This window comes from Amblyomma maculatum, chromosome 1 (assembly GCF_055883805.1).
Source record: "Amblyomma maculatum isolate TAMU_Amacu chromosome 1, ASM5588380v1, whole genome shotgun sequence".
NCBI lineage: Eukaryota > Metazoa > Arthropoda > Arachnida > Ixodida > Ixodidae > Amblyomma > Amblyomma maculatum.
Window position 1 is genome coordinate 205,765,837 of NC_139344.1, and position 20,477 is coordinate 205,786,313.

The following is a 20,477-nucleotide window of genomic DNA, read 5'->3' on the forward strand; positions in this document are numbered from 1 at the left end:
GTGGAGCATGCCTTTTTATACCCGCACTGATTAATGTCAAGAAGTTTGCGTGATTCCAGAATAAAAGTTAACCTAATGTTCAACATACTTTCAAAACATTTAGCCAGACAGCTCATAAGGGCTATGGGCCTGTAGCTAGAAGGGGAGGTAGGCGGCTTCCCGGGCTTAAGGAATGAAACTATAACAGCTCTTTTCCAAATCGTACGTATCATTCCCAGTGAGAATATTTTTTTGAAAAGGTTCAAAAGTGCTTCTACTGCAGAATCTGAAAGGTGTGCCAACATTCTATAGTGCATTCTGTCAGGTCCTGGAGCTGTTTGTTTGCCGGCAGAGAGCACTGTTTATTTCATGGATAGTAAATTTTCTGTTGTAATGCTCATTTGTGCCACCACTTGTTGGAAGTCTATATTTTTCGGCCATATTTTTGTGTTTTAAGAAATCCTACGTATAGTGGGATGAACTAGAAACTGTAGCAAGGTGTTCCCCTAATATATTTGCCTGTTCCACTAAAGTGGCTTGAAAACCAAGTCCTGTTAGAAGAAGAATTGTAATGCACCACACAGCAGAGTAGGCAAGAATTATATCGGCCAGACTGGAAGATGCATAAATGATAGGATTAGAGAACATGCCTCTACGATATTGGATAAGTCTGGTACTAACCTTGCGATACACTGCAAGGATTGTACTCTTTGTGAAAAAGGAATGCCTTCAACAGAACTTAAGTAGCAGTTTTGAGGAAGAACAAGGACAAATTAACGAGAGAGGTTTTGGAAGTTTGGGAGATATCTTTAGCTGGTGAAGACTGCGTTAGCATGCCTTCTGTTCTCCTGTCGGAGAAGGAGAAAGACATTTTAGATCATTGGGAGGACCGTAAAAGAAGAAGTGGTGTGTGTCCTTAGAAGTGGAGAAGGAAGAGGATGGTGGTGTTAGATTTAATCAGTTGTCAGTGCGGCATTGTCCTTGTTTATTTGTACGTGTGTATTGTGTGCCTCTCCTGTTATTCGTCGCCTATTCTGCTGCATGGTGCATTATGTCGTCTGATCAACTAGCTCGACTTTCAACGGAAGAATTGTAAACGGTGATAATTTGCCATTTAATTTTGAAACCTGTTTCCACATTTTCCTTGTAGATGAGCTATTTATTGACGATAAATATCTTTTCCAAGAGTCTTTTTCGGCATTTCGTCAGATGTAGCATGCTTTCACTCTTGCTTTTTTTAAATTGACTAAGTTTTCATAGGCTGGGTATCTGCGGAACACTCCCCAGGCTTTAATTTGTTTTTTTGCTTTCCTACAATCTGGAGAATACCACACCTTATGGCCTTGATGTACTATTCCCGAGGACTGTAGGATTGCAAATTCTAAGGCGGTAAGTATACAATCTGTAAACTTTTCATTTAATTCATCAATTGACAGATTTTTGGAAAATGCTTCGTGTAGCCTGTCTTTTCCTCTGAACATTGCCTAATCAGCTAGATGTAGCCTCCAGCGCTGTGGTTTCGATGGAATGACTGCAGGTGATGATGACAAGTTGATTACTAACGGTAGATGATCACTCCCGTAAGGATTATCTGAAATATTCCAATTAAAATCGTTAAAAAGTGAGGGTGAATAAAAAGATAGGTCTAAAACGCTCATTTTTCCGGTGCACGGTGAGCAGTAGGTCGGTTTGCCGGTGTTTAATAAACAGACATTGTTAGATAAAATAAAATCTATAATCTGTCCTCGTGGATCACTTTTTCACTTCCCCAAAAGGGGGAATGCGCGTTAAAATCTCCAACTAACACGTATGGCTCCGGTAGTTGATTTAGGAGATCTTCAAGGTCATAAGAGTTACAGCCCAGTTTGGCTCAATATAAACACAGCATACAGTTATTGTTTTGAAAGTAGGTAAGGTGGCTGCCACCGCTTCAAACAGAGTGTTAAGTTTATGTTCGTTTGCTGGAATATTATTTTTTACAATGATGGCAACACCACCCGTGAGCCTGCTGGCTTGCTCTCGGTCCCGGCGAAAAACTACTTTTTCAGTATATTTGTGTGTTTTGGACCAAGATTTGTTTCCTGTACACAAAGTGCTACAGGTGAAAGTGAAGTGAGAATTTCTTTTATATCGTTATAGTTACTTAAAAGTCCTCTACAATTCCACTGGACTAGGAATGCCATCATGTATTGGGAAAGTAGGGATACTAGGTCTTCTCCGGCCCGTTGATACGGGCCTTGTCTGTTCTAACGAGCGTCGCCGCCTGTCGGATGTCGACGGTATGGCACGATCGTCGCCTGTTGTGTCCACTGCGTCCTCGGACGTGCTGGACGACTGTGCAGAACGTGAGACGTTTCAGTTAGGCCTCGCGTCTATTGGAGAGACCTTGTGGCCGGCTGACCTTGTGGCCGGCCTACCTTGGTGTCGGCACAGCCTGCTTTGAAGGTGGTGGTGCAGCGCTAGCTACCTCCACCTGGGGGGCAGATGGCCCTGAGCGAGGCACACCATGCGTGGCCTGGGCAGGTGCCGAGGACTGCTGTGATGCCGACGCCTGTTGCGTCACAGCAGAGTATGTTGCATTCTGATCTGAGGTAAGCTTCTTGCGTGCTTAGCTGTAGGTCAAGTTTTCTTTTACTTTCAGTGTGAGGATAGCCTTCTCCTGTTTCCAGGCTGGACATGTGCGTGAATAGGAAGCATGGCTGCCCTCACAGTTGATGCAAAGAGTTGTTTCAGCTGGACAGTTACCCGAGAGATGTTCGTGGGAGGCACACTTTGCACGTGTTAGTTTACCTCTGCAGGTCTGTGAGCTATGGCCATATTTCTGGCATTTGAAACAATGTCACGGGTTTGGTATGTATGGTGTCAGTTTCATTTTCGTGTACCCAACCTCTACATTTTCGGGCAATGTGGTCGATGCAAAGGTAAGGACTACGTGCCTGGTCGGTGTCTCCTTGTTTTCCTTTCTGATTTTTATTCTATACACACATTCCAAACGGACTTATAGAATCGAGGTTCACACCAATGTTTGCTAAAATGTTCCGCGTGACAACAACCAGGGGCATGCAGAACCTTGGCCACTGGTGAGTGAGAAAGAGAGCCCGGTTGGACACAAAAATAGGAATAGCCACACCGGGATTAGCGTCAGATGACCGCAAGAATGATCTGACAGTTAGAAGATGGAAACGAGAGTTCATTTCCTGAAGTTAGTTTGGCCTGATGGCATTTAATGCTTTGAAGAGTTACAGTGGGGTCTAGTTGGAAGGGTTTTCACGCTACCTCTCTGGCTCGTGCAGGATGTGACAGACACCAAGGGCAATGAGTTTGAGGACTTCTGTCTCAAGCGGGAGCGCATGTTTCATCGTTGAATTCTTCCATCAAAAAATTTTGATTAAAAGTTAAATGACCATTAAACATGTTTCTATCATGATGCTTCGGTGAAATTTTAATCAGTGCCTGAATAGACACAGCAAGCAGCAAGCTCAAAAAGAACGAAACCGAACCTATCCTCAAAAAAATCTGAAATGAGCCAATCCAATCCACCTGACAAGTTGAAGACCTCATTCAGAAAAAGTACTGGTGGCCATCTATGACCAAGCACATCCGTCAGTACATAGAGACCTGCCACATGTGCCAGACAATAAACGCCCGCACCACGCGAAACGAAGAAATCCGGCGTCGACTCGGGCATTTGCGTTGTAAGCAAAACATTACGAGTATGGCGCTGGCAACTGAAATTGCCGCGCGCTTATACTGGGCAAAGGGTTAACTGATTTTACGTTGGGCAGGAGCTACCAATTCGGGCCTTTCCTTGCATATGGGAGGGTGATATATACAAATATAGAGAGAACGCCCCACAACTGCGTTTTTAAGACACAGTACGAGGCAGCGAAGGTGGCTCAGCTGTTGTCGTCATTGTTCTCCTCTAATTCCCAGAGCCAGTAGTAGGCTCGTGCATTTTCTTTTCCTTCTTTCTACAGCCACAACAACAATAACAAGCACCGACCGGTCGATGCAAAGGTAAGGACTACATGCCTGGTCGGTGTCTCCTTGTTTTCCTTTCTGATTTTTATTCTATACACACGAGTGACATTTTGGTCCTTAAGTCCTTCGAGAAGTTCTTCACTTACGTACTTTAAGTTGGCATCGGAAATGACTCCACAAATTGTGTTTAATGATCGGTGCTGAGTGATAGTTGCCTGGCAATTTCCAAAGCATGTCACTCCGGAGAGTTTGGCTGGTTTGGTTGGTTTGTGGGGTTTAACGTCCCAAAGCGACTCAGGCTATGAGAGACGCCGTAGTGGAGGACTCTGGAAATTTTGACTACCTGGGGTTCTTTAACGTGTGCTGACATCGCACAGCACACAGGCGCCTTGCTTTTCGCCTCGATCGAAAAGCGGCCTCCGAGGCCGGGATTCGATCCCGCATCCATACTTGGGAACAGTAGCCGAGCACCATGACCACTACTCCGGAGAGTTTCTCGCACTGATGATTGTACGGGACTTCCAAGAGCAGATCACCATTTGGCAGCTTCTTTACTTTGTATCCCTGACCTATTGCTTCTGTTAGTGCCTTAGTAACCTGGAATGGTGAGATCAGTCAAGCAGTTTTTTCGCTGTCTTCACTGTGGATCACGTGGAAACACGGAAAGTTGGTGGCATTTTTTGGAAAGAATTTAGCTGTTTCATCGGTCTGCCCCCTTTTCCGGGAGCGATCATTCGAGTTTAAGGAAGGAGCCATAAATTCCTATGTTCGGCCAGGGTGGCTGCCACCCACTGTGGAGCCCAACAAGGGGACAGGCGTAACACAATATGGCGTAACACAGGGTGGGTAGCCACACAAGGTTAACCCTCGCCGCCTGGAAAACGGGAAATCTAAGAAAATAGGAGGAGAGAGGACAGTTGTAAGAAAGAAGATAGAAAAGCAAAAGATGAAGGGGAGAAAGGAAAAGGCAACTGCCGGTTTCCCCCGGGTGGGTCAGCTCGGAGGTGCCGTCTATGGGAAGGGGAAGCGTGGGCCGAAATGGTGTGTTGCTTCCGCCGAGGGGTCTGGGGGGGGGAGTACATCACGAAGATTGCGGTTTATGTCTTGAGGCAATACTTTGCATTTCATTCATTATACAGTAGAACCCCACTATAGTAAACTTGGATATAGTAAAAACTCGGGTATAGTAAAGCAAAACTAGAGTCCCAGTCCATCTTCCATAGAAAACAGTACATTTTTCCCTCTTTATAGTAAACACATTTTTGATAAAAATCAGTTATAGTAAAGTATGTCTGGCCGTGGCGACATACTTCCCACGAATCGGCATCGTGTTACCTCAGATCGCGAGGCAAATCTCTTTAGTGAAACAAAAAAACAAAAAAGAGAAATGTAACAAAACAGCGTTTTCTTTAGTGGCTTTACCACCATGCTCATCTGCACTGAGGAGAAGCAAACTTTACACAGTCGTGAGTGAAAGCATGCAGCTCATGGAAAAAAAATTAAAGCTGCTTACAAATATGAAAAGAAGGCGACGCGGTCCACTCGGAAAGTAAAAGTGAGTAAAAGTGCAGCAAGAAATAGGGAAGGGAAGAAACGGCTGAATATTTGCAACACGAGGCGGGGTGGCAAGAAGTTGAGAGAGGAGTGGCGTGTGCGGTTTTGCAGCACTTAACTGTCGCCGCATTTCTCATCTACTATCACTTAACAGAAACAGCGGGAGATGATGCAGTGTTCATGGAAGGCTTTGGTTTTCACATGAAATTAAGTTCACTTGTATTCGTAGCCACGTTGCCTTCATGCTTAAGTACTCCCACAAGATGCAGACAAAAACGTCTAATAACTGAAAAAAAAAAAAAAGAAAATTGCACAAAGAGATGATAAGAGAGGGGTAGAAGGTAATTTAGTTTTTTTTTTGTAAAGCAACAAGACGCATTTAGTAGGTAGCCATTTAATTACCCGACATCATCTTAGAGGCCATGTCAACCCCAACACCTGATATATAGTAAAGACCCTGATATAGTAAAGATTTTTGCTGGTCCGAGTGACTTTATTATAAAAGAGCTACTGCACATAATTCTTGGCTTTTTTTTTTTTTTCTCGAAGCGTAAGAGCAATGGTATAATCGCCAAGGATTTGTTGCTGAATAGTATTCTGGATGGGCATTTTGCGACGATAAGGTAGCTGAGATGCTTTAGCAAAGGACGTATTTTAAAGACATATGTACATGTTAGTGCAGTTCTTTGGCCTTCTAAAGCAGGCTCATTTGTTTTTATATAAATACTGGATGTTGGGAATGTTTTGTAAGCTCCAGATGGTAATTGTAGACCAAGATTATGAGCCGAACCTAGCCGTTTTAAATAGAATGGCCTTGCTGAGCCATATATTATGCACCCATAGTCTAACTCCGGGTGTACCAGAGCTCGATAGGTATGAAGCTCTATCAGACCATCAGCATTTTCGTGATAAAAGATTTAAGACATTTAGGGATTCGGATGCTTTCTTCAAATTAGTTATGTGTGGTAAAAATGCATTTTTTTAATCAAAAAAAGATACTCAAAAATTATGTTCTTGCTTAACAGGCAATGCAATTTTGTTCAGGTACAATGCAGGGTCAATCTGCAAGCCTCGTTTTAGTAAGAACAGCACAGCTACTGTTTTTTGTGAAGAGAACTTGACTCCACTTGAGTCCGCATAAGTAGACAGCTTGTTTACAGTTATCTGTATTTGTCTCAAGCAGGTTGCTATACTGGATGAAATGCACATTATTTGGACATCATCTAAAACTGAATACATCATGGACCTTGAGGTAATTTTTGCTATAGAATTCATCTTAACTATAAAAAGAGTGGTGTTCAATATACATCCTTGAGGTACGCCATTCTCCTGCATAAAGGTAGACTCTGAACAGAACATACAATTGCTCAGAAAGTCCCTCAAGCAGTTCAGCATCCTGCCGCAGATACCTAGTTCTGCTAGGTCGTGAAGGATAACAAGCCTCTACATAGTATCATATACCTTCTCCAGGTCAACGACGGCCCCAGTGATGCTTGCGGATGAATGCCTCCCGGATAGTGCGATTGAGTATGCTTTTTTAAATCCACACTGACGATGTTCTAACAGTTGTGATTCAAGCATAAAGGTCAACCTCATAGTTACAACACTTTCAAATCATTTTGCTATGCAGCTGGTGAGGGCTATTGGTCTTAACTGGTGAGACTAGTTGGTTGTTTTCCAGGTTAAGAAAGGGTACCAAAGTGCCTCGATGGCATCTTCTGAAAGATGGGCAAGCATAACGTAGTGTACATTGTCTGGTCCTGGTGCAGTTTTCTTCAACAGATAATAGTACTCTATTTAGCTCCTATAGTGTAATAAGTTGGTTGTAGCCCTCATGCATGCCCGTTCTGAAAGGGAGTTTTTGTTTTTGCTACTCCTTTGTGCTTCTGAAATGTGTGCATGTGGTTTGAGGAGCTTGAAGCTTGAGCAAAATGCTCACCCAAAATATTTGCCTGCTCTTCTAGTGTAGTCTGTGTTCCGGTATCACAACATTGGAAATGTGAACGGCGTAAAATCCCGAGTCAATTTCCGCACCTGTTCTCAGATTCTCTTTGAGGTTATTGAGCTGTTTATAGAAGACATATTTTTGCTAAGAGGTTTTCTCTGTGCTTCTACGAACATACCGTGCTCTGGCTCGAGTTTTTTTTAAACGTAAGCAAGTTTTCTGCAGCAGGGTACCCATGGAGGACGGCCCATGATTTGTTCTGCTGCTTTTTGGCCAATTGACAATATTGCCAGGGGGTGCTCGGAGTAAAAATGACGTTGAAGTGAATCGGCTCCGGACTCGAAGGACGTACCTAAACCTTGGACCGTGTAATTCCACCTGTACCAGCTCTTAACCTAGCCCCAGTCGCCAACACCGTGACAAATCTGGTGGAGGTCAGGTCTGATGTCCCGTACCCCTACGCAGTTACTACCGGCGTTTTATCGATAACTTCGCTGATCTCGCTGAACCGCTGACTCTGCTCACCCCGGGAGACACCCCTTTTGTTTGGACTCACGAACAAGAAGCTGCTTTTGCCGAGCTGCGGCTCAGTCTCCAATCGCCGCCTGTTCTACCCCATTTCGATGAGCAGGGGGAGACAAAAATACACACCGACGCCAGTAACATTGGCCTTGGTGCGGTTCTCGCGCAACGTCAAGAGGGTGTTGAACGAGTCATCGCCTATGCCAGCCGTACTCTATCCCGCGCCGAGACGAACTATTCAACTACTGAAAAGGAATGCCTCGCCATTATTTGGGCCGCTGCGAAATTTCACCCCTACCTTTGTGGTCGCCCATTTAAGTGGTCACCGACCACCATTCTTTGTGTTGGCTGGCCAACCTGCGTGACCCATGCGGCCGCCTGGCGCGATGGAGCCTTCGCCTACAGGAGTTCGATCTCACTATTGTTTATAAGTCCGGACATAAGCATGAAGATGCTGACACGCTCTCCCGTGCACCTGTCGAGCTCACTTCACCAGACACTGATGACGCTGGCAGCTTCCTCGGAGCTGTTAATGCTTCAGATATGTCTCATCAGCAGCGTGCCAATCCAGATTTACGAGCACTGATTGATTATTTAGAAGGTCAGCCAGCCACCATACCTAAGTGCTTTTCTCGGAGCCTCTCAACTTTCCGCCTGAGAGGTGGTGTGCTTTATAAGCAGAACTCTAGATCCGAGTCGAGAACCTACCTCCTCGTGGTACCCACAGCTCTGAGAGAGGAAATCCTTTCCGCGTGCCACGATGAACCAACTTCTGGCCACTTGGGCTATTCTCGCACACTTGCTAGGATACGACAGACATTCTACTGGCCCAACCTTGCCACTGTTGTTAAGCGCTATGTCAAGAGCTGTCGGCAATTTCAGCGTCGGAAGGTTCCGCAATCAAAGCCTGCAGGCCTCCTCATGCCCATAATACCACCACGAGAACCATTTGATCAAGTCGGCATGGACCTTCTCGGTCCTTTCCCTCGGTCCTCTGGTGGCAACCGTTGGATAATCATCGCCACAGACTATCTGACTTGCTATGCCAAGACCAAAGCGTTACCTAGTGGTACAGCGTCTGAAGTTGCCCATTTCTTTGTATACCAGATCATACTACGGCACGGTGCTCCTACCTGTATTATTACTGATAGAGGGACTGCCTTTACTTCAAAAATGATGGCCGAAGTCTTTCATATCAGCGGTACGGCACATTGAAAAGCTACTGCTTACCATCCGCAGACCAATGGGCTGACGGAAAGGCTTAATAAGACCATCGCAGATATGCTGGCGATGTACGTCGATGCCCAGCACAAGACTTGGGATGCGATCATACCATATGTGACGTTCGCATACAATACGGCAGTCCAAGAGACTATGAGTTTCACGTCGTTTCGCCTTGTTTACGGCAGGGAGGTTCGGACGATGCTGGATGCAATGCTCCCTTGCCAAACAGATACCGAACTTTGTTCTGACGCCGAGCAGTTTGCCCAAGATGCTGAGCAAGCACGCCAACTAGCACGCGTCCACATCACCCAGCAACAGGACAGGGATTCACGCCAGTACAACCTCCGCCACAAACAAGCTTCCTACAACACCGGGGACCAGGTGTGGGTGTGGACTCCTGTTCGACGCCGCGGCCTTTCAGACAAGCTAATTTGCCGCTACTTCGGACCGTATAAAATCATGCGACGCATCAGTAGCGTCAATTGCGAGATGCTCCCGGATGGATCAGAGCACGCAGGCCGTCTGCTACCACGTCCAGAGACAGCTCATGTCTTACGATTGAGGCTGTACTTTGAACGGTGACTGACAAACTACATCTACAAACTTTTTTTTTTTTGGGGGGGGGGGGGGGGGGGGGGGGTGTGCTTTTGTACGCTTGTGTGCACATGCGACTGTGTGCGTTACGCTTAAGGAGGGAATGCCAGGGGGCGCTCAGAGTAAAAACGACGAAGTGAATCTGCTCCGGACTCGCAGGACGTACCTAAACCTTGGACCGTGTAATTCCACCTGTACCGGCTTTGTTAACCTAGCCCCAGTTGACAACACCGTGACAATATTTTGTACACCAAATTTTCTTTTTGTGTGAGTGCTCTGAAGTTCATGGAATGGCTACTATTGCTGCCATTATGCATGTTGTGAACTTTTAATTTAATTCTTCTACAGTGAGGTCTTCCAAATAATCTTCTAAAGTGGCATTCGAGCTAAAACTGACCAAACATACACGAGGTTAATCTTTCCGCACCATGGCCTCATAGGGAAGATGGGTGAAGAGGATGATAATATTACCACTGTGGGTAAATAAATGATCACTCCCTCTAGGGTCACCTGAAACATCTCAATTAAAATCATTTAGAAAGAGATTGTGATTTAAAACCCAAGTCAATGGAGTTCATTTTTCCTGAGCTAGGACAGCAATATATAGCCTTTCCCATGTTCATTAAGCATGTCATTTGTCTAAACTTTAACCTCTTAAATCTATGTGTTCACTTCCCCCAAAAGAAAGAGTGAGTGTTAAGATACCCAGCCATCACATATGGCACCGGTAACTGTTCAATAAGATATTTTAAGTCATGGATGGTAACCATGAGGTGCGGTGGTATGTATACAGAGCATATCTTTGCCGTTTTATGGCTTATATTGACAGCTACTGCTTCAAGGTTCGCGTTTAGCAATATTTCTCTGGCAGGGACGTCACTTTGCATTATAATTGGGATGAGTCCTCTGGATCGACCTGTGTGCCGACTGAAACTGAAGGCAGTGGCTGCCCCACATCACCGCTTCAGAATATGTTCCTTTCTGTTGGATGGAGAGTCAAGGTATGACAGGTTTTCTGCAGTCTTCAAATAATTTCTTTTTTCATTTTTCAGATTGGGCATGATCTAGAGTATGTGCCATGTGCGACGCTGAAGTTAATGCATTTCGGTGTGCACTTACATCTCTCATCAGTGTGCTTGCCTTTTCCACACACAAATGGGCTTGCCCGGCAAGCCAACAGGCTGCGTCTTGGGTTTGTTATGTTAGGGCAGACTTCGCAATTAAGGTATGCAGCATGGATAGATTCCGGTGAAGTTGCAGTGTTGTATGTTAGGATGATTTGTTTTGTTTTGATTTCAGATGGCAATTCGGCGGGCTACAATTACGCCTTGATCAGCAAGCTCTTCTTCAATTTCTATCAGTACTTTGCAGCAGCAGCTGCTCTGAAATGACACCCTTTGTGTGGTTGAGGATGCAGTAAGGAGATTTTCCAAAGACAGCAGTTTGTCACTGATTTTTGATGTCGATTTCTACAAACAGGTCTTCTGTTCTCTATATCTTTTTAGCTTTATAGTTCTTGTCAATGCAGTTCTTGATAGTTTTTGCAATGACAAAAGCAGAAAGGTTGGCGACTGGTTCACTGGTCATAAAGTGCATAACAAAAAATTTAGGGAATACTTTCATTTCTTGTGGCATCAATGCCTTCAAATTTATGCGACCCCATTTCAGGTGCTGACCGTGTTTCTTTACATTTACCCATACGAACCCCCCCCCCCATGTACAGAATAAAGGTTCCTAAAATTCTGTCACCTCTGATACACATACACAGAGGAAGGTCCCGAAGCCCCTCGCCAGATGGACAGACGAGGCTTCACCACCCGCCATCTTTTGTGGTTCCTACCTTCCACCTCTGAACTTATCGCCATAGTGCAGATGACAGCTTCCGTGTTGAGGCTAAGGGCCCGTGGTGGCGTCAAGCACCAACATCTCGTTAAACAAGGCACCCCTGCGGGGCCCAAATCTAGCCTCCCTATCTTTCCATCCCCTCAAAAATTATTCCCGACAGCATACCACATATACATATATGCATATACAGTAATATTTGACACTACTGATAACACTAGATCGCTTGGTGTTGAACCAAATAAACACCTGAAAATTTTGTTTTCGGGTTTTATTACTAATGAGGAAATACATTTAAACCTTTATGCAACGACGCTCTATGTAGGAAATTCCAGAATATCCCAAATTTGCTCAGTTTTCCAACACTGCCCCCCAAAAGTGCGTACATATTCCAAAACACCATGTAATGAATGTGCTACACCAGTTGACCTTGACATAATGAACTCGCTACACCAACTATCCCTAATATAGTGCTTCCCAATTTCGATTTCTATTGCATTTTTTGTAATATGCACCAAGCACTAGGCAATAAAACTTTGCGAGTTGAATGACAGCCCTGTATATTATCCAAAGAAGTATAAAATGGCAATACATCGAATGACCCTGTCATAGCCCTTTTAACACTGCAAAACAAAAAAATGGTGCAAACAATATGTGCCCACTGACGCTACGCAGCTGTTTGGAAGATTACAGCATTCACAACTAAGGGAGTAAATTTGGGCAAGTCGGCATTGCTTCATGACATAAAAGAGCACAAAACCAAGACAATGGACAAGGGATAGAAACACACCACAAGCACTAAATGCAGCAGCATTTGTCGCAAGTTTCTATTCCCTGTCCCTTGTCTTGGTTATGCGCAATAGACAAGGGACAGGAGAAACAACCTGGGCCAGGACGCTGCATAGCTCTGTGAGTCAGCGCCCTCCATGGAGACCTCGACAAAACATCTGCACAGCACGGCCGCATCGTCTGCTCCGCGCTGCATTGAAACGCATGCTGTTTGCTTGACGCTGCATTCCAGTGCGTGTTTACGTGTGTGCATGCGGTTGTTGCTCTCGTCCTCCAGCCGTGTTCTGACTGCCGTTGCATTCCACCAAAGGGGGCAAAAAATAAAAAGAACTAGAATAAAGAAACGGCAGCACGCTTTTTAGCAAAACTTGTGTGGTAAACGGTAACAGGGTGGTTGGCCCGTTATCTCATACCAGTCGTATCTCGCACCGCTGTTTGTCCCCGACGGTGCCGCAGCGGCCACTGCGGAACAGAGTCAGCCTCAAACAGATGTGCCAATCCTTCTATCCTCATACACGATCCTGCTTCGGGAACTCAAAACTGCGCACTCGCTAGAGGAGATAACTGAAGTAGGGTTGCACAGCGTAGCTGTAGAACTAAGAAGGCACACGGTTTCCGTGGAGAGATGTCCCCGTCTACGTGAAAAGTCATCGGGCATTTCCTTGCTGTTAGTCTTGTGGAGAGAGAGAAAACCACCGCAGGAATGGTATGCCTTGGCTTCTGGTGAATGACCCAGGTCTTTAGGAACCAGTGATCGTTAAAGGTAGATAAGTCATTGATTTCGGACAGCAGCACGGCAGCAGTGAACCTCCCCTGGCCGCTGTCAGCAAAAACCAAAGGGTTGTTTTTGTGTTGTGTTTTGTGTCATTGTAAGAACCACATCAAAAACGTGCCGAAGACAGGCACCACGACGCTGGTAGCATCCTGTGTAGTCTTCACCCTGCTGAAGCGAATGGGTCATTGTAGATGGCAACGTTTAGTTTCGTTGACTTTGTCGGGGAGTTGATAAACTAAAACGTCTGTCCTCAAAGAGTTGAATGGGCCCCTTTCAAATGAGCAGTCACAAAGGAAAAGGAAGTCCCCAACCGGCGAATGGAGCACTCGTCGCTGTGTACATGCATATCAGATTCTTCACGAGAAGGCTGGACCCTTCATTCTCTATATGTATAGCATGGACAGAGACATCGGGGCTTCCGCATTACTCTTTACTCTCACACACCTTAACAACACACTTGGGTCCCTCAAAATACCTGTCGTTTGTCCCTCACCTTCGAGTAGCGAATCCGCGTTCATGTTTATTTTTATGTCTCAGAGCCTACCAACCAGCACTTTTTGAAAACAATGTTCGCGGCAATCGTTTTTCAGGACCTGAAGTGGCGCGCAATGACGGGAGTCTTATCAGTTATTCTTATCAGTCTTATCAGTCTATCAGTTAATCATAATTTCTCGCTTTCGAAAGCACCGATAAAAAACATGTTTCTAACCAGCCTCTTTGTCAGCCAGAGAACTGAAAAAAGCAAGAATGAGAAACCCCACTGGCAAAGAGCACTGGCTCTGAGTGCGTCTGTATGCGGCTGTTCCCCCTGCTCCTGGCACGCGCTCCCGCACGAGCGGGCTGTGCAGACTCCACAGACAGCTGTGCACTGCGCACCCGCGGCTGTGCATAGGTTTTGTAAGTTCCTCTCTGCTCTGCCAGAAACGGAGAGGTGGTGTCGCGGAGTAAACTCCAGCTTGGGTTCCCTATAGGAACACACCACGAGCTCTAAATGCTGTAGCACTTGTGGTGCATTTCTATTCGTTGCCCGTTGTCTTGGTTTCGCACTTTTTTGTACAATGGACAAGGGCTAGGAACACACAAACACTAACTGCTGTAGCACTTGTGCTGCGTTTCTATTCCTTGTCCCTTGTCTTGGTTTTGCACTCTTTTACATCACGTCATTCATAGCTCTCGTGTTTCGGTAGTAGCAATGGCGGAGAGCATCAGCGACATGAAGAAAAGAGTCAGTTCTTGACGCTGGCAGATCGAGAGTGAAAGCATGCATGAAGATGCAGGAACCTCGACTGCTGACCGCGCGCGTTCAGCTCTAGCTATTTCTATCATTAATTAAAAAGACTAGCGCATATAACTAGGACACTGACATAGAAGAACACAGGACAAGCATTCGGGAGGTACCAGGTTCGATCCCCGGTGCCGCCAGGTACCTATCGGTTTCCGATGGGTACAAGATTTCTCCGGTCTGGTGCTCAATTATTATGAGGTGAAATGCTTAGGAAAATGGTCATCGACAAAAAAAGGGCCCCATATGGGCTTCTGCTGCACGAGGCGGACTTATGGTCGTTTGATGCTGGAACGAATCAATGGCCCATAGGCGCAAAATTTTATTTGTCCTGTCTTTTTCTATGTCCGTGTCCTAGTTACATGCACTAGTCTTTAATTAATGATGGTACACCAACTAGCCCAGCTTTCTGCCTTGACAGCTAGTTCTAACCTGGCCATGGTGCTTCCAGCAGCCTCAAACTCCATCCCACCTCACTCCTAGCCCCATTGTGAGAGTTGCGTCAGACGTGACGGCTGCTGCTGCTGCTGCCACGCCATCAGTAGGATCAGGAACAGTTTCACCATTTCTTTCGAATAACTTCGAGTAATGGGATTTACTGTAAACACTTTCAAAGTGGCTTCCCCTATGTTTAATTTTTATTTTGCTTCTCGGAGCGCAATGCCTTTGAGGTTTTGTGTGAAAACTGCATATAGTGAAAACCTGGATGTAACAAAAAATTACGAACTTTTCAATTTCGCTACAATCAATTTTAACTGTATTACGAGTGGTGTTCAAGAAGTTTCACCCCTTTAAACACTTATCAAATGAATGATTAAAGATGTTTGATTGAAATTTAAGTTCGGCGTCCCTTCTTACCAGAAGCTTCTCTCTTTTTGATAATCTCCAAGAGCAGTGATGCACTTCCACTAATGATGTAATAGTCTTTACTTGCCATCGTAGAAGAATTAGGCTGCTATTGATGCCAACTGAGCTTTCTTCACACCCTAAGTAAACTCTAATAGAACAGCTAAATAAGCTCCATTAAGTATAAAGGAACGTCCGGTCAAATCGCTTGAAGTTAACCTACTCATTTCTAATGTATTTGCTACCGCAGCGGTGGCCCAGTGATTTGAGCACCCGCCTCGCATGCAGGGAGTGCAGGGTTCAATCTCCAGTGCTGTCAGGTGCCCACCGGTGAAACAATGTGTACAAGCTGCCCCCTGGCCTGGTGCTCGGCTAATCTGGGGTTAAATGCTTGACGAATGGGTCGTTGGTCTCACTTTGTGTAAAAACAAAATGTGCCACAACGCTCTTTGGCGAAAGCTACCCTTGCACCATAAAAATCCATCATCATCACCACCATCACTTATTGTACTAGCAATTGTCTTGTTTATTGGCTTACACAGAGATTTAGTAATTCATATTCTATTTTCCAGTTCGATTGAGTTTCGATTATTCCTCTTGATACTGTAAACAACTGTTGCAGCCTTACCATTTTTTATTTGCTGCCTTTTGTACTGCCACGAGACTTTGCCTTTTCAGTCACTGACTCAAACACCTCCTTCTGCACATATAGTATAACATATTTCAGTTCATCCCATCTGCAATAAAGATTAATTATGATTCTTAGCAGCCAATTTTTTTTTTAATTAAAGAGCCACCGATATTTAATTTTAATTGCACGTTTCCTCCCCTGTAATGACACGTAAGACATTAGACTACATGATCATTTATTACTACTAGCTCAGCCCATTATTAATTTAAAACTGAATTTTATCACGGTGCTGTTCTGTTTCAACAATCGAAGGATGACTGATGTTTAAGAAGTGTTCAGATCATAGTAAGGCATGAAAAACATTGCAATATAATTGCTGGTATATTGTTGCCATTCTGGCTCTTAAAGAAGGCTTGCTTAAGGGCCGTGAATTAAATATGTATCAGCAATTATATTACATTTTATTTAATGCCTCGTGTGACCTAAACACTTCATATAAGTTACAGCCATTGTTAGGCTGTTGAAACTGAGTTTCAGGAAGGTTTTCAATTATAATTTATTAGGCAGCTGTAGGGGAATAGAGTGGGGTGACCCATGCATACTAAAGTCTAATGCATCACTTGAAAACAGAAAAGAAGCCTGCAAAAATCCTGCACTCCTTTAAAACAGCAACAGTTAACTCTTATATTGAATGTAAATTTCTCTGGTCAAACCCCTCCCCCAGCAAGGCATAAATAAAAAAAAAAAAAAAAAGAGAAAGAAAAAAGGAAAAAAAAAGAAGCTTTTGCTCACACAGATTCATCTGAAATTCCAAGTGGATCTTCAGGGTGCAGCTGGGCAGGAGATGTTGGATGACCCTTACGACCAAACACATCTGAAAACATGTGCGATTCATCTACCCAGATGGCTGACTCAACTGTAGGACCTGCAAATAATAAAGGGAAGTCCAGAATATCAACTAAAATGTAGAAAATAAACACATTGGTTCACTTTCATTTAGGAAGCGACCAGAATTAAGGAGGGAAGAGTTACCGATACTCCTTTAAAACAGCAACATTTAACTCTTATATTGAATGTAGATTTCTCTGGTCAAACCCAACCTATTGATCGATAAAGGTAGATAGGTCATTGATTTCGGACAGCCGTGCCGCAGCAGCGAACTTCCCCTGGCCGCTATCGGCAAAAACCAAAGGGTTGTTTTTGTGTTGTGTTTTGTGTCATTGTAAGGAAAACGTCAAAAACGTGCCGAAGACAGGGACCGTGGCGCTGATAGCATCCTGTGTAGTCGTCACCCTGCGGATGCGAATGGGTCATCGGAGATGGCAACATTTAGTTTCATTCAATTTGACGGGGGGTTGACTAAAACAACTATACCCAAAGAGTTGAATGGGCCCCTTTCAAGTGAGCAGTCACAAAGGGAAATGAAGCTCCCATAGCGTACACGCTGTGTAAGCTGTGTTCACGCGTATCATTGATTCTCCACGTGAAGGCTGGACCCTTCATTCTCTGAACAGCATGGATAGAGACATCGGGGCTTCCACATTATTCTTTACTCTCCCACACCTTAAAACACAAAAGGTGCCACCTCGGGTTCCTCAAAATACCCGTCGCTTGCCTCTCGCCTTCGAGTAGCAAATCCATGTTTTTTTTTTTCCTCGGAGCCTACCAACAAGCGATCTTTGAAAACAAATCGTTTTTCAGGACCTGAAGTGGCATGCAGTGATGACAGTCTATCAGTTAATCATAATTTCTCGCTTTCGGAAGCACCGATAAAAAACACGTTTCCAGCCAGCGTCTTTGTCAGCCGGGGAACCAAAAAAAGTAAAAATAAGAAATCCCACTGGCGAAGATGTCAGCCACCTATCATGGGAATAGAACAAGCGAAAGAAATATCGATTTCCTCATGCAAAGTGTACATCACTATTGAAACACTATTGAAACAAATGCAATTGATCGAGATTAAGAAACATAGTTAACTTAGCCTGTCAATGGGAAAGATGGTTATGGTTTATGGGATTTAATGCCCCAAAGCAACATAGGCTATAGACCTTATGCAAAAGTGCTGCCATTTGCCAGAAGAAAGCTTTAACAAGCAAGCAGCACCATGTTGGAGAATTGCGGTCGCGGGACTGCCTGCTACAGAACGTACGAGTGACTTTCGCGATCTTTTTATTTTAAGGTTTAGGAGATAAATAATGACTAACAAGTGACCAGTGGATCTTTCTGTGTTGCCCATGTTTCCGAGCAACTTTGCAGGTTGCAATTATGCATTGAAAATGCAATTAGAGAAACACAGCGGCAGCAAAAAAACTCAAAATGATGTCATGCGTTGAAGACTAAGAAGCGCACTGGGCAATAATATCTTTTCTTTTGTATCTGCAATGCACCCTGGCCAATCCCCTGCTATGGGTATGTGCCATTACAACTGGGGACATCATTTTCATCATTTTCGTTTTGAAATGTCAAACTCAAACTGTTAAACATTGGGCTGCGTTCGCATGTGTTCTTTTTTTTGCGTCAGCAGTCATATACCATTGAGGTTAAGGTAAGCTGTCTTCGCCCACTGTACGGACAATGCCGTATCACGATCACACACTTGATTACGAGTGGTGAAACTTGCTGATTGCTAAAGCGTTTACAGCTGTTCAAAGACACATTGTGCTGATTAGCAAAAGGATGCAGGGTCGATCCTGGCCGCAGTGGCTGTTTTTCTGATGGAATCGAAAAACTAAAATGTCTGTGTGGTGTGATTTCGGTGCACGTTAAGGATTCCCAGGTGCTAAAAATTAATCCATAGCTCTTCACTACTGTGCGCTTCATAGCCCTGGTGATGCTTGGACACGTAAAAAAGAAATGACCAGATAACATGCATTGCTGTATGCCTTTCGGTTCCGCACGATAGCAGGTGCTCGGCAGAGTGACGGCCTAACCATGACTGCCATTGCAGCACTGTAGGTGCACGCCTTTGCTTGGCAATTCTGTTTGAAAGATACGACCTTCGCTAAATATGTGAAGACTGAAGAGCCAAATATGATCGGTAAGAGATTTATGCGGCCTACTGTGAGTGCACTACTTGCTGGCATTGGGCTAGCAAAAGGACCGCTGCGGATATGTTCGCCTGTGACACTCTGCAAACTGAAGAATGCATTAATGATAAAGAATGGGCACATGAAGCCGCACTTCAGATGCACAACTAATCCCGTGTGAGAAACTACTGCTAAATGACGTCCTTCATTCAGCCCTTGTAGGATTTTTTGGCTCAGTTTGTGGGGTTTTATTAATGTCTCAAAGCGATATAGCCTACAGGGGATGACATAGTGGGAAGGCCTGGACTGAATTTGACCACCTGGGGCCCTTTAACTAGCCCTGACATTGTACAGCACGTTGGAGCCCTGCGTTTCGCCTTCATCGAAACGCGGCCACCGTGGCCAGGATCGAACCTGTCATATCCCTCATAAGCGGTAGCCTAAGTCAGAAGAACAATATAGCACCAATTAACATCGCGAGCGGGCAATGCCAGTTCGCATAAAGCAAACTGTTGTGCTGGCAACATGAATTTTAATGGAATACTATTTAAGCACAAATGCTGATCAGTTACATATCTTTAAAAGGGTTCAGAGTCACTGACAGACATGGACCTACAAACTGTACAGATGAATACCACGCAAAGAAAAATGGACAGTACCGACAGATGGAATTCTGCCTTACCTATGACCTCCAGTATTCCGCGGAAATTTACGGTGCATGTTCCAACGCCCCCTGACCGCGTGGTGACGACAACCTCGCCTCGCCCAGTGCACACTCGTGTCCGTGTCACTATCTTGCTCGAAGATTTCCATTCGGAGTACATGGAGCAGTCGACTCCGCAGATGGTCACATCTGCAAATAATCAAGGAGTTATTTCTATCTGGAGTCTAATGTCCGGTGTTACCTGCTACAGATAACAGTAACGAAATAAGAAGACAGCAAACAACACTCACTGAGCAAGTCGTTTTGGTCCAAGCCCAAGTTCTCACCCCGAATGGTAACTTTGGTTCCTGGCGGTCCTTCAAGTGGAGACAGGCCGGTCACTTTCGGAGGTTCTGCCATTATATCATTGCCTTTAAAACGACAAACCAAGGGTTACAAGTAACATCAACCTGAGCGACCTGTAGAGCCGCGATATGAACGTAATAAAGCAGGCGGTTGTTAATCGCCTGACATCACGTAAAAAATGGGCGTTTTAAGACGTGCACCAGTCACGGCATTGACAGAAATGAGGGGCGGACACGTAAGGAAGCGAGGCGCATTCCCAGTTCGATCACTCTTGCGGCTTGCTGGTTTAATGTCACTGATGGCCACAGCAATAATACCAATAACAATCTAACATAAACCGACGGAACTTAGCGGTACACCACAAAATTGGCAGGGCAGGCTGGAAGCCCGTGGAAGTCCCGGAAGCAACGGAAGTAACCAAGGGCCCCAGGGACATACGGTACTTCCTTCGTGCACACCATAGATATGGTGGCTACCA

At 44.8% G+C, this 20,477-nt stretch overlaps 1 protein-coding gene across 2 annotated transcripts in view; it reads right to left on the reverse strand.

Annotated features, from left to right (window-relative positions):
• Sec5 (exocyst complex component secretory 5) overlaps window positions 1–20,477 on the reverse strand; it is a 68,588-nt gene extending 48,111 nt beyond the window's left edge. For both annotated transcript variants that reach the window (XM_084590078.1, XM_084590077.1), the window contains exons 1-3: window positions 19,945–20,477; window positions 19,673–19,843; window positions 16,757–16,889 (exon numbers count right to left, since the gene is read on the reverse strand). In XM_084590078.1, the coding sequence (XP_084446204.1) occupies window positions 16,757–16,889; window positions 19,673–19,843; window positions 19,945–20,053 (413 nt within the window). In that variant the 5' untranslated portion in view covers window positions 20,054–20,477. The remainder of the gene's footprint in view (window positions 1–16,756; window positions 16,890–19,672; window positions 19,844–19,944) is intronic.